The sequence below is a fragment of the Daldinia childiae genome (assembly GCF_008694065.1).
Source record: "Daldinia childiae strain JS-1345 chromosome Unknown Scaffold3, whole genome shotgun sequence".
Taxonomy (NCBI): Eukaryota; Fungi; Ascomycota; class Sordariomycetes; order Xylariales; family Hypoxylaceae; genus Daldinia; species Daldinia childiae.
In genome coordinates, this window is record NW_022984644.1 from 447,736 (window position 1) to 462,841 (window position 15,106).

The 15,106-nt window shown below is 41.3% G+C and overlaps 3 protein-coding genes across 3 annotated transcripts; 2 read left to right on the plus strand and 1 right to left on the minus strand.

Annotated features, from left to right (window-relative positions):
- Positions 1-2,285: 2,285 nt before the first annotated feature.
- GL218_02872 (3-hydroxybenzoate 6-hydroxylase) lies at positions 2,286-3,689 on the plus strand (the record flags this gene model as incomplete). Its single annotated transcript, XM_033579412.1, has 4 exons — positions 2,286-2,533; positions 2,581-2,830; positions 2,887-3,165; positions 3,213-3,689. 4 exons carry the CDS (start codon positions 2,286-2,288, stop codon positions 3,687-3,689), a joined length of 1,254 nt encoding a protein of 417 aa, XP_033436233.1.
- A 4,331-nt stretch (positions 3,690-8,020) lies between these two features.
- GL218_02873 (uncharacterized protein) lies at positions 8,021-9,447 on the minus strand (the record flags this gene model as incomplete). Its single annotated transcript, XM_033579413.1, has 3 exons — positions 8,021-8,041; positions 8,103-9,274; positions 9,426-9,447. The coding sequence occupies 3 exons, from the start codon at positions 9,445-9,447 to the stop codon at positions 8,021-8,023; spliced, it is 1,215 nt and encodes a 404-aa protein (XP_033436232.1).
- Positions 9,448-11,235: 1,788 nt separating this feature from the next.
- GL218_02874 (6-hydroxy-D-nicotine oxidase) lies at positions 11,236-15,077 on the plus strand (the record flags this gene model as incomplete). Its single annotated transcript, XM_033579414.1, has 6 exons — positions 11,236-11,662; positions 13,061-13,522; positions 13,587-14,008; positions 14,065-14,674; positions 14,737-14,858; positions 14,910-15,077. The coding sequence occupies 6 exons, from the start codon at positions 11,236-11,238 to the stop codon at positions 15,075-15,077; spliced, it is 2,211 nt and encodes a 736-aa protein (XP_033436231.1).
- Between the last annotated feature and the right edge of the window lie 29 nt (positions 15,078-15,106).

The window sequence follows — 15,106 nt, forward strand, 5'->3', positions numbered from 1 at the left end:
TAGGTATATTTATATATATTTTATTAATATTTTTTTGTTTTATATAAAACCACTTTTTTTTAACGGTTATTTATAATTTTCGAATATTTAAATAAGGTTATTTTTTTATATAATCTTTTACCATTTTAACAATAATTCGGTTTTTAATAAAAATTATTTTAAAATAATAATAAATATTTAATAGTTTTATAACTTTAATATTATATTTTTAATTTATAGTTTTTATAAACGTATAAACACCGTTATTATTTTCCTATAATATAATATTATTATAATTATAAAAAACTTTAATATTTTATATAACGAATTTTATTATAATTTTATAAATATAAAAATTTATTTTATTATTATTATTTAAAAACATTTTATATTAATATAATTTTAATTTATAATTAATATTTATAACAATTACATAATAAATTAATATTTATTCCTAAAATTATTTTTTATAAAATATACCATTTTTATTTAAATAACGTAATTTATAAATCCCGTTAAATTTAATTATAAATAAATTATAATATATATTTTTATTTATTTGTTTATTTATAATAAAACAACACTTTTGACTTAATTTAAATACCATTTACCAAATTTTATAATACTTTAATTTACGTAAATAATAACTTTTTATTTTAAATTAAAAGTTAAAATACCATTTGTTAATCGAAAATATTTTTTATTACCAATTAAATAACCACCATAACCTTAAATCAACTTTTTTTTAAACTTTATTTTAACGTTATTTTTTAATAAATTCATTATTTCCAAACTTTATAACGTTAAAACAATTATATTAACCAAACCATTAAACCATATAATTAAATATAATTTTTATTAAAGTTTTAATAACAATTTTAACGTTAAAAGCTATTAAATACCAATTTATTTGTATAATATCATATATAAAAAAATTATTTCGTTTAATAAAATCTTTTATATAATTATTTATTACTTTAACATTTTTATACGTAAATAAAAAATTACAGCCACAATTTATATTAAATTAAAAATCGTAAACTAATTATTAAAAATTAAAGTCGCTATAAATTTTATATTTAAATAAATTTTCATAATTAAAAATAAATTTAAATTCGTTTATATAATTTAATTTAAAAATATAAATATAATAAACCAATCGTTAAAAAACCTTAAAATAATCGTAAATTAATTCTTTAAATATTTTTTAAATAATCCCGTAACTTAAAAATTAATAAAATTCAAAGAATTTAATTATACCACGTATTTTAACGCATTAAAAAATATCGTATTTAAAACTATTTTTTAAACGCATTATTACAATAATTAAATTTAAAAAATAATAAATAAATACAATAACCTTTTACAATTAAATTAATATAAAAATTAATTAATTTATTATTATTTTAATCGTATAATTGTAATTATTTAAAAAAGGATAATCAAAAAAAAGACTATTATTAATTTTAGGGGGGATGTCAAAACTGGGCCTTTAATTTTCGCTACTAACTGTTTGTACATGCGATAGCCATGATGACCACCAAGGTTCTATTTTTACTCTTCCTTCTTATTCATCAACTTTTATTATAGTTTATAATGTAGGTACCTACACAAAACATCAACATACCTGTTCATTGACTTAGGTTTGTTTTTTAAGGTTAATTACCTACCTAAAGGTAAGAGGTTAAGTGCCAAGCATATTTCCAGTCCAGTAAATTTAGCGCAGCGTTGCGCACATTAGATAAGTCAAGGCGTATTCCTAGGATTTTATACTAAGATGATATTCGATGTGATGAACTTGGTATTTATCAGTGGTTGACAAAACTATTATAGAGGTTTGCCAAGATCAAAAAAAAATTGTTTAACATAAGCCAAGAAAACTTCAATATTTTCCGTGGCCAATCATCTCAGCCTCTGTACATCTAGGGTTGGATTTGAAGGTCGGCCTGAGTTGCTTATATCGAGACAGGGGTAATTACGATTTATCACACAAACCGGCGAAAACCGAATGTCCTTGATAGACCTCAGTATAGCATTCGCTCTTTACTCAACCAGCTATACACTAAGTCGTACGTCCATAAGGCCACTTGATGAACTCGGTCTTATCAGTAACTTCCAGGAGAGGAGTAAGTCGTTCGCACGTCATTCACGTGATAATTGACGTTATACTGCTTTGTAAAAGTTTGTAATTATTCTCTATAAGTCACTTATAGAGGCCGAGTTGTATAGTAAAAGGACTATACAAATATCCAAGACTCTGGTTATACCTAGGTGTTCGTTCACCTAGATAGTTGTTTATTTTTAAGATGACTGTGAACTCTTCCAATCGTCACTTACGTGTGGCCATTATCGGTGGCGGTCCCGGCGGCCTCGCAACTGCTATCGCCCTCTCTAAGCTTCCAAATGTCTCGGTAAATATCTATGAGCAGGCTACAGTATTGCGGGAAGTAGGTGCTGGTATAAGTATTGGTTCGAATACGTGGAACGTGCTGGAGCTCCTTGATGTCGCCGATACATTAACCAGCGGCCACCCGACATGGGTAGTTTTGAATATGTAAGTACCGGTGTACTCGTTAAACCTCATTACTAAACCCTTGGAAGGAATGGACGCTCTGGGGAAGAACTTGACCGCCGTGAGAAGCCGAGGAATTTTGATCAGAGACCTCCGGTTCGAACTCAGCGGACGAAGCTTCAATCAGCTCTCTTGGCGCACGTGAAACCTGGCGTAATACATCTCTCGAAGAGATTGATACGTATAATTGATAAAGGTCAGGAGGGTGTTGAGCTACATTTCGAAGACGGTAGTGTTGTAACAGCCGATCTAGTAGTTGGTGCCGATGGTATTAGATCTGTAAGACACTCTTCACTATCCAGTCTAAAAGAGAGTCTCTTATAGGAGACAAATAGGTGGTCCGAGATACGGCTTGGCCGAATTACGAAATTAAGTTCACAGGAACGACAATATGGAGGACTCTTCTATCCTGGGACGACGTGAAAGACTTAGATCCTCGCTTCGAGATTACCGGGTGGTGGCATACGCCGACTACGCATGTCTATTTTTCTCCTGTTGGTGAAGGCCTATGGGAGATAGCTGCTAGGGCATGGCAAGATCCAGCAATCCATAGCGCAAATAAGAAAAGCTGGGGTGTTCCAGTTGAGAATGCTCATGTTGAGTCGCATTTTACGGTATTGTCCGTCCTCTAACTATGCCTAATCTCGCTAACACAATGCAGGAGTATCTCCCCGAAATAAGAGAAGCGCTCGCGCGCGTTCCTTCTGGCGGCTGGCGAGAGTTTGCTGCTTTCGCTGGTCCCGAGCTTGCTCGACTCACAGCGTGGGACAACAAAGTTGTACTTGTTGGAGACTCGTCACACGCTTTGTCCGGCGCGTTCGGATCTGGAGCAGGGTTTGCGATAGAGGATGGTTGGGTTTTAGCACAGGCCCTGGCACACTGGAAGAACGATACTACCAAAGCCCTACCGCTCTTTGACGCCATTAGATTACCATACTACTCACGGATGTATACGCACCTTTCTTCCGAGGCCGACAAACGTGCTACAAAATTGAAGGTGCTAGGGAATCCGACGTTTGATGAGCGCGTTAAGAACAAGATTATTACGGATGGTGGGAAAGACATGTCATGGATTTATAAAAACGATATCGGCGCGGTCTGGAAGGAGTGGGTTAATAAACTTGAAGAAGCTTCGTAACCTAGCTGCGACCTGTATAACTAACTGATATATATGGGGTGTTTTGGTCGAAAATCGACTTTGATTACCTATAGAAGAACATAAAACCACCCTCCTAAAATTGAAATTAAAAGTCCCATCAGATACTTATCTTATGTTACTGGGGTTTGGGGCCAAGGAAGTGATCGTACCTGTTAAAAGATTTAAAAGTCGTTCGAGTTTATCCTAATTCGAAGTACCTTGTAGAAGCCTACATTGACAAAGATCACCAACATGTCGAGGTCTATGCGTATAAATGCTACCTCCTCGTTTAAGATTTAGGAAGAGTTCCTCGTGAGCTAATTTTTAGCTTGAATATTATATTGAAGTCAGTGCCAGCCAGCCCCCTTCTGAGTTCCTCGGCAGTAGAAAGGGACCAAGCCATCAGGAGCCCGCGAATCTTAGATAACACCTGCATACCTATCTACTTTATGATCTAATATCAAACTTGGGTAAGGATAGTGTCTCTACGAACCTTATAGATGGCTTAGGTAGGTACCTAGGTGGATATATCTAGTGAGGGCGTGTCATAACTTTAACCCTATAGGTACCTACTAATGAAGGCCACCGCAAGCCTCATGAAGGAAATGACATATAAATAGGCCTCGAAGCTCCCATCCTCTAATTACTACATCTTTTCAACGGCATATTCAATCCCGACTAATATTTTCAAACCAGAAAACACATAAAAAGAGATCAAGTCTTATCATCACAAATATGCGTTTGAGCATCTTAGTTTCAACGGCCTTTGTAGCCGCGCTCAATGCCTCTGCAATCCCCAACGGCCTTAGCTTCGCTTATGAGTATGAGAACCGGACTCTTGAGGGGTCGGATAAGCCGAAATGCGATTGCTGGGGAAGTATCATGTGCGCTACTCTGAAGGTACAAGCCTGCGATGAAGCCGTCAATTCCATACTTATCAGGAATGATGATATCAACTATGGAGCTGTTGGGTAAGTTACCTTTTACTCTTGATCAGGTTTGCTAGCATTCGAAAAAAACGTTAGCTAACCTGTTCCTGCAGAAGCGGAAGGCCACATCTAGGAGTTTGTCACGGTATAGGGTCCGACTTCGGTTGCGGAATCCTCATCACAGGAAACCCGGGTTGTTCTAGGTCTGGCAATGATATGTGGTGGGATTACCAGGATATTCGGAAGAGCGGCTGCCACCACTGCGGAAAAAAGTACTGGGGTGACGGATGTTCTACGACAATCGACTATTACCCCGAATGCGGAAAGGTTCATTAAACCGATTAATAGATTCTACAGGATGTTGAGCTTTAAGTATAAGACCTTATTTATGAGGCACTTTTATAGTAATCCCGAATAAGATGATAGCCAGTCCCTAAAGCTGTCTTATGCTGCCACTATTGGAGAAGATGGAAATATTGTAAATAATTATATAATGTAATAGGGATAGCTTCTGCCTCACTTGTCTTCTTTGGATTTGATACCATCATAGTGATGTGATATAAATCACCAATCCTTGAATCTCTCTACGTGCTTAATGTATGTAATGATTTATGACATCGCTATCGAAGTTGAGAACGAACTTATATATTTTAGAATCTATCATTTTGTATAGTAGAATAGCCTTATAATTAGATAAAACCCAAGTGACAATGGTGATAACTTGCTCGCAGAACAAGACCCACGAGCTAAACTCTGGCGAAAAGCGGTCCCAGAGCGAGGCTACAATAACTACGCAAGCACAAGAGCTAGAGACAAAGTAGAAGAAAACCGAGCCTCATAACAGCACTGAGGCAAACGGAAATGAAGGCGGCGAGAGTGTGCCAATTGGATATCACAAGCTTGATGTCTTGAAAAGTAGTTGGGATGAGATAATTGAGGTCCTGACTAAAGGCGGTTATAAACACTACAGGTAGGGTTCTCATGCTATTACGCGATGTCGGTATCAATATATTCTTCGATACGGCACAATATATCTGAGCCTGCTTGGCGCCTTTTATAGATCCGCGGAGCTTGAAGACGGCGGAGGCGATTGGAATTGGGGATGACGTGTACACCTTGTGGACACAAGCGTCCGAGGACCCGGAACAAATATGCAGACTCGCTGTCGCATTGACAAAGCTGAGGCAAGATGGGAAAGAGAAAGAGTTTAAAGATAAAAGTGACTTGGACATGCATTCAACTCTACCTGACGTTAGTTTAGTGTCTAATGGTTGTTGGGAATGCGAATATTGCGTTGGAGTAACGAATAGGGGTTGAAGAAACACTAACCATCAAGACTCTGAATAATGTGTTGGCTATCATGGAAATTCACGGATTATATCTTATGAAATATTAATTAACTACCTCATAGCAATCTTCTAACCGTTGAATATCCAATTGAGAATTGGTATACGACACTCTGAAGAAGACCCCTGACATTGTTGTTATAAATAATAAATAATTATGACTGATATGTGCATAACACTATACCCTTAAATAAATCCAGACCAACGCCAAAATATGAAGGATGCATCAATGATCAACTCACTACTTTAAAGACATTAATTAATACCTAGCAGGCGGCATTATGATTCATTTTCAACCTATACGCCAGAACCAGCTGCGACGGGCTTGTGACCGATGCCACCGATCTAAATCAAAATGCAAAAGGGATAACGACGATGAACCGTGTCAGCGCTGTATCCGCGCTAACGCCACATGCATTTCTGGTCCTCCGGCAACATCACGACGTCGGACTCGGATTTCGCCTCCTCAGGCCAGCGATCAAACACCATCAATTGATACTGAGCCATCTCAGATGGATGTAGATGTGTTTGATTCGAATGGCGTGTTTAATAAGCAGCATTTTATCCCAAGCCCCCCAACCTTGCCATATCATACCCCTGAATCGCCATCGTTGGTGGCAGTGAGATTGGATGCCAGCCGATTAGGCTTGATAGAGGGCCCATCAAATATAGAGGAGCCTTATTTAGATCTCATATCTTTACTTGAAAGGTTATCGGGCCTTAATATTCGCTTAATGCGCTACTTGAATACGAACCCCAAAGTCAACACTCCTGATACCCAGACACAATTAGGGGACAAACAGTTCGATATAGAGGACGTTTTCCACATAATGCAACTATTTATAGAAACTATAAATCAGATATGCTCGAGATTACCACCCCCTCAGAATAACGCCGCTAAGAATACGCTCGAAGATAAACTCCAACCATTTTCTTTAGACGCCGCCTCGGAACTACTCATGTACTCATGCTACCTACGCTTGATCGAAACTTACGACAGGATCCTTCGACTTATAAAGACTTTTATCACGAACAGAGCTCCTAACTCTGCTACCCTGTATCCGTTTAAAATGCCTAACTTCACCGTGGGCTCGTTCTCCTTGCCCTCAAAGCCGGAGACCCAATCCATTTTCTTCGTCAATTCTATGGACGCGATGATGGCGCGGGCGAAGGAACTAGTCGCAGAAGTAACGTTCCCTAAGCAGACGTCTGGGTACAGGGGCGATTTCCAGTCATTTGGTGGCACGTCATTGGTTATTGTGCCGGATCTAGCGCGAAATGTGATTCGGACTCGGGAGAATGCGTTGATCGGCATGCTCGAAGATCTCAAGAAATCTATTCTGCAGCGTAACTTATGATATGTATGTTACGATAATTTTCAATCAAACACTTTATTCCGATATTCAGCCACCATTTAATAGCTGCAACATCTCCCAGCTACGGAGGTATAAAAAAAGGGCTCCCACATACGTACGAACTTGCACAAACGGGTAACGCAGCTGGTAAAATGATATTCTAATACTCTCGGAATTCGTATGTTTTGCTACCTGCAATATGTCGACATAGTTCGAATCCATAGTGGAAGGGACTGTCATCCTTAAATTGTAGTTATCTATCTCAAAGTAAGTATATTCTATTGTAGTTAACTGGAATAACTAGTTATTACCTTTTAAACTTACCTACACAATAGTAATGTTTTCAACTGAACTGCGGCTCTTGAAATAATCATACTCATCCTCATATTCCTCTCCATAATTCTTATTATCGAATAAAGCATATCCCACACGCTGATATTGAGCCTTTGAGCTAGCTGGAACAAAATTTTCCACTAAAACAAGGTAACCCAAGAATTCCCTAAATTTAGGACGAAGAAGCATTAAAGTCAATTTATCTCCCTTTCCTAGGTCGGTATTCGGTCTGTCCGGGAGAAAACAGATATAAAGAATTTGACCAGTTTCGTCAGATGCAGAGTAATTTCCATTATGCTCTTGTTTACCACGAGATGTGACCACAAGGATATTAGCTCTTAACGTAATAGAGGCTTCCAATATGCCTGTCATATTGTGTGGACCCCGCGCTCGGATATAGAGGTCAAGTAGTTGAGGGAAGCGCGCATCAAGTAGTTTAGGCAAACGCACATCAGATAGTTCATGCGGGTAGACATTAACTAGACTAGGTAAGTGAACTTCATAGTCGAGACGAAGAGTGAAATCTCCATCCGTTGAAGCCCAGGACCATGATGGCGCTCGATAGTCTAGGGATTTAAGTTTTCGCGGCGCAGAAACGTTCCAACCCAGCATTTCAACGAGTCTTGACTTCCATAAGCCAGCAATATATTCGTCACCTGTGAAATCCTGGAATAATTGGGCAATGCCTGCTATTGCAGCCAATTTATCCGATGGGTTCGTTAACATACATTGAGAATATTCTTCAATATACTTGATCCAAAGGTTATATAGGGTATCGCTCATCTTCCGCGAGTTAGAGGCACCCGCCCAATGTAATTGGTCCAGAAGATCTCTCCTGGATGGTATTTCTAAAGGAAGACCATTTGGGAGAAGCTCGCATTTCCGTCGAGTTAGACACTCCCAGAAGATTTGATCCTTTCCAAAATATAGGACACGGGGGGCAAGTATACGTTCTTGGAGGACCCATCCTCGCTTATGGAGCGGTGCTTTAAGAATATCTTTGTCCCAGAAGTCCTCATAGATATAAGACGGTTCTTCTTTGCCGGAATATAGTGAACAGGGCACTATTCTCATTTTTAGTTTGTCCGTATCCCGTGAGCGGAAAAGTCCTTCACTGGGAGATTTTGATACTGATGCCGCAACATTGCATATAGAATTAGTATATACAAATCTCATAGTCGGTGCTTCTATCTCCCAGTCTCCCCTGGAGTCTTGGATAATGCAAAGTGCGTCGATCCAGATATACCGAATTGAGAATCTTCGTGCGACGACAATAAAATCCCTAAATGTTTGAGGAAGATCTTTAATTGGTTTACCATGACGGAATTCGTCGATATTAGAAGCCAAGAGGATCGGCTTAGGGTTTGGTGCCCATCGATAGCTCAGTGTCATATACGGAGCTGACTGCGGAGAGATCCCGTCTTCGGAGACAACCAGAAGCCTCCAATGAAAACTTTCCTTTTGGCCGATATCAATGAGACGAGTCGGGTACCACCCGGTCTTTGAAAATAATTTCAAATTACATGTCGTGTGGGTGGAACAGCAATCCTGAAACCAATTGTATGCGGCTGTCAATGAGCTGGTTGATGAGGTGTTTGGTTCAATCTTAGGCGCACCACAAGCTGGAATAATGTTAAAGGACAGAAAACCGTATAAATTTGATATGGAATAAGTATAATTGATATCAAGATGGATTCCCTTTGGTTCGATAGAGTAACAACTGAATCGAAGTTCAATGCAAGCCTCAGGTAAAGTCTGGGACCAGGTTTTTACCTGTTGTTTGATTAGATTCCATATAATAGAGCAGATAGCGCAGTCTTGTTTGACGGCTGATCGAAACGCTTCAGGATTTTGTTCAACTATTTCATACCACTCATCACATATTTCGTTTCCGCTACATAAGACACTGCGGCATGCAGGACAGAGTTCTGTTAAATAAGACATGGTGGTTATGATGGTTAGTTGGGTTGATATGAATCCTTACCATGAGATGAGTCTAATATTTACTGCCAGGAAAGCGGTGTACATCCTTGGGGTTCAGCTGGCCTCCCAATGTAGGTACCTAAAGTTCTAAGGTTCTTATAGGTAAATTTGTCCCTTACCTAGGTATATTAAAGATTCGATAAGAAGTAAATGTGGATCGCGGCCGGCGACTTGCCTTATTAGGAAATCCCTATTAGGCCTCAGAACGGCTGTATTACTAACCTTCGTAATATCTTTGAGAACTTATTTCCCCTATTTCAGGGAAAATATTGGTAAATATTGCCATGGGAAAGTTAGAAGTCTTAGAAATATTCTTGTGGGACTTCAAAACTGCCTTTAGCTGATGTTAATTGTGTTATATAAAGTCTACTTTGAATCTCCTACTCTCACCAACCCTATCTACAAATTTCATATATAGAATTGTGTACCTTGTATCGAGTTATTTCAAGATATGGGAAGCGAAGGTCTAGGAGGCAGGCCCTTGCAAGCCCAACCGGGCTCTTCACCTGAAGGTCAACTTTCGGTTAACCATGATGATGGTACCCCATTGACTACTCTTCCGAAAGGTTGGCGGTTCTGGGCAGTGTTCTCAGCTATCTGCTTCACAACTTTACTAGCAGCCGTCGAATCCACCGTAGTCTCAACAGCTCTCCTATTTATCGCCCGCGAACTCAATGCTGGAGACTTATACGTTTGGTTTGTTAATGCGTACTTCTTGACAAGGTAAGTCACCCATATTCATATCCTCTTGAATCATACGGCCCTTTACTAACTTAGACCTTCTTTATTCTATAGTACCGCGTTTCTGCCCCTTATCGGCCAAATGTGCGACCTCTTCGGGCGCCGGTGGATGATGATAGCAGTCGTTAGTCTCTTTGCCCTAGGTAGCGGCATCGCTGGTGGAGCAAATAATGCTGCGATGATGATAGCTGGGCGCGCAGTACAGGGAATAGGGGGCGGCGGTGCTAATCTCCTCATAGAATTGATTGTGTCCGACCTTATTCCTCTGCGTCAGCGCGGTGCGTATATGGGTATCGTGTTTGGCGTCTTCTCTCTGGGGACCGCCGTTGGGCCTTTGGTGGGTGGTGCTATTGTTGATAGCACTACGTGGCGATGGGTAAGTGTTTATCTCGAGTCTCTTTGGTAGTCCAGTCAGCATCACTAATTGATCTTTAATACTCACGTGTTTTATATTAATCTCCCAGTCTCCGGAACGGCCTTGATATTGCACCTACTCTTCCTCCGAGTAAATTACGATAGAGAGACATCCATCGTCGAGAGGCTCAAGAAAATCGACTACGCCGGAAATGCTATTCTCATTGGCAGTGTCGTCTCTGTTCTTATCGCTCTTTCTTGGGGAGGAACACGCTATGAATGGAAATCATATCAAATCCTCGCCCCTCTTTTCCTAGGTGTCTTCGGCTTAGTTCTTTTCCACATATACGAAGGGGCGCCGCGGGTTAGGGATTATCCAACACTACCTGAAAGAGTCTTCAAGCGTCGCACACCCGCTGCGGCTTTGATAATCGCCTTCATTAACTTCGTATATTTGTTTTGGGTCTTGTACTTTTTACCCATCTACTTTTAAGCCGTTCTTGGGATGTCGCCTACTATATCCGGTCTTGCGTTGCTGCCTACCGCTCTTCTATCGGTAGTCACCGGGGCTATCGCTGGTGTTGTCTTAACGAAAACTGGGAGATATCGACCACTGCATATCATCGCCTTTGCGCTGATAACCTTAGGCTTTGGCCTCTTCTCACGGTTCGATCGAAACACCTCTACCGCCGAATGGGTTATTATTCAAATCATTGCGGCTTTCGGCCTTGGCATTATGATGTCTACCAACCTCCCGGCTGTTCAAGCTGATCTTCCAGAGTCCGATACAGCTGCCGCTACTGCTGCGTTTGCGTTCGTGCGCGCTTATGGTTCGATTTGGGGTGTTTCAATCCCCGCGGCTATTTTCAATGCCAAGTTCGTAGCCGAGTCCTGGCGCATTGACGACTCGCAGATAGAGACCCGGCTATCTGGTGGGAGTGCATACGAATATGCTAATGTTGATTTCATACGAAGCTTCCCATAACCCCAGAAAGGTCGTGTCATTGATGTTTACACGCGTAGTTTGCAGTTGATATGGCAGGTCTCTCTAGCTTTCGCGCTACTGGGATTCCTGCTCTGCTTTCTTGAGAAAGAGATATTGTTACGGACACACCTAGAAACAGAATTCGGCCTGGAGGAAAAGAAAAAGTGCAACGGCTTAGAAGGTAGTTCTGATACTACTGACGTGAATCAGCCTGCGTAACAATAGCGACCCATTATAGAGAATTGCTAACTCCGAAATTGAAACGGGAAATCGGCGCGGAGGTATCTTCCAAACTGTTTACTTAACTACCTAGAAATTGAGATATGTTTATGACGCATAGTTGGCTGGGTTTAATTATGATGGAGATAATATAGTGTAGTTAATTAGTATAATATAGGAGTCTAATACCCCGCAGAGATACTCCGTAGCTTTCTATGCTTAACGAGAGCGAGAACGGGAGAGTCAATGCTATTTCGTCCGTCTTACTGCTCAACCACGCTATGAATTAAACAGGTATCCAATATACCCACCCTACAATACAACTTGTCTACGGGTACCTACGTTAGGTACCTAGATAAATAGCTCTTGTACCTGTAGACGTAGAGTTAAAATTCCAATATTTTTATGAGCTCATTTTTATTACTAACGGTTATCTTTGGCCAAGTGCCATATTATTGCGATTATATCATGGTGGTTTATAGTTACTTGGCACTCATAACCCTATAACTACCTACCTAATAATAATCTATAGTTAGTCTTATAGTTGAATAGGGGGTTTAAGTATTTCGGACCTAAGGTATAAACCTTCGGTACGTACTATCCGTTGCTGTTTGCTCATGCGTAATTTACGGCTGAAAAGTCCGGATTTAAAGGTTGGCTGCATGTTCCATCCGAGGCCAGGGTCTTCTTAATCCTTTTGGGGAATATAATTTGAACCTAATAACAAACGAAAATTTAAGAATTATGTGCTCATAGTACCGTGTATTAGCACAGTCTAACTTACTGTCCTCGGTTTAGGTACTTAATACCTATAAAAGGGGTCAGCGCCTCGGCTTCTGCCAATACAACATACAAGGAGTCTACATAGCCACAACTCATAAAAATATCATAGCTCCAATAACAACCCTCATTCGGAATAGGTAGGATTATTTAACGATGCATTATTATCATCTATTAGTGAACATCGGGTATGCGGCGCAGCGTAGCTGTTGGTCACCTATCCACAACATACGTAAGCTGAAGCCGGAATGGGTGAGCTGAAAATGAAGTTGCAAATTGATATATGAAGCTCGTCACATCCATTCATATTAACTGCTGGGTGAGTTTACTATCACCTCTTAATTAGTCGTATGTTTCACTAACATCGTTATGGTAGCTTCGCTGAGACTTTTTGCTCTCACGTCCGTCTTCGCTTATAGCGATGCCTTCTCAAGGCAGCCAAGAACAGCCGGCGGACAACACCCGGCAGTAGCTTGCAAGGCCGCCCCCGGTTCTGCCGAGTGGCCGTCCGCCGATACCTGGACCCAATTCAACCAATCTACCGGGGGAAAGCTTCTTCAAGCGGTTCCTCCTGGAGCTGTCTGCCATCCTAAACAGCCCACCTACAACACCGAACAGTGCACAGCTATCGCTCAAGAATGGCTTACCTACGACTTCTCCCAGAATGATCCAATCTCAAGCATGTGGAATCAGTACAACAATGACACATGCCTTCCTGACCCAAATGCCCCATGTAGTCCTGACGGATACCCTGCATATGTCGTGAACGCGACAACCGCTCAAGACGTCAAGTTGAGTCTAGATTTTGGTACGTTCTCCGCAGGCCAAGCGAGCCACAGTTACGAACTTGACCGTCTAATGGCGCATTGCAGCACGCACATATAACATTAGAATAGTAGTGAAAAGCACTGGCCATGATTACCAGGGCAGATCACAAGCTCCGGGAGCTCTCTCGATATGGACGCACCATATGCAAGCCCTGGAGACGCACACGTCATTCCAACCACAAGGGTGCGACTTCACTCTCAACAGCACGGCTGCAACCGTAGGACCCGGGTCTCAACTTGCAAACATTTATGAGGAGCTCGGCAAGATAGGCCAGATCATAGTTGGTGGTAACGCTAGATCGGTCAGTGTTGGTGGATATCTGACCGGCGGTGGACACTCTATCCTCGCTCCCCGATATGGACTTGGTGCGGACCAAATCTTGGAAATGGAAGTCGTGACATCCGCAGGAGACATCGTTGTGGCAAACGAGTGCCAGAACGAGGACTTGTTCTGGGCTATGCGAGGTGTATGTCCACCCCTACCGATCATATGAAGCCTACTAATTGATATCGCCTAATTTAGGGAGGTGGTTCAACCTTCGGAGTTATGACTTCGGTTACACTTATCACATATCCCTCGCCAAAAGTTGTAGCAGCCACAGTGAGCATATTGAGTCCCGAGGTCGATGCGCCGTACTTTGCGGAGGTGGCGGGGTATTTGCTCTCGCAATACCCTTACCTAGACTCTAAAGGTATATCGGGTTACAGCATTGTTTCGGGCAACTTCTCGTACCCCGGCGTTCCAACAACTGGAGCCGGTATGGGCGGCTTCTTCCTATTATTGGATACGCAAGATGTAAATGACATGCTTGATATATGGAAACCGATCATAGAGCATGTGAACAAGACCTGGCCAGAAATAACCCCAGCAGTGATACCTCAGACCTATTCTCAACTACAGGACTGGTTCAGCACCCATTATGATCAAGGCAGTGCGGGTACCGATCTCTGGCTTGGTTCTCACCTCTTAGACGCTGAAGCTTTGACGAAGAACGCAACCGCTGTAGGCGAGGCTTTTAAGACCTTTAACGGCGAAGTCTTCCTTGTAGCCGGTCAGGGTACCAAGAATGCCAAGCCGAGGGGAGGCAGCGACTCTGTAAATCCGTCGTGGAGGAAGACCATCATCCACGCTGGTGAGCTAAACTCATATTCCAGTCCTTCTTGGCCAAAGACTAACACTCTATCTCACCTCAAGTCACCGGGTTGAGCTTTCAACCATTAAATCAGACCGCCAGGGAGGAGGCCCTTGTCGAAATTAATGCTAAAATAGAACCGCTCAGAAATTTAGCACCTGAAATGGGATCATACTTAAACGAGGTACTTAACTTACCTCCTTATGAGTAACATAGTAGCTAACAAGAGATATAGAACAACCCCGGAGAGCCAAACTGGCAACAAAGTTTTTGGGGAGACAACTATGACCGCCTACTCCAGATCAAGCGCGCTGTAGACCCAGATGATGTCTTCTGGTGCCACCCTTGTGTAGGCAACGATCGCTGGAAGGAGGTTGGGTACCAACTGTGCCGTGTTGATTAACTCGGGAAATAGGTAGACTTATTCGCTTC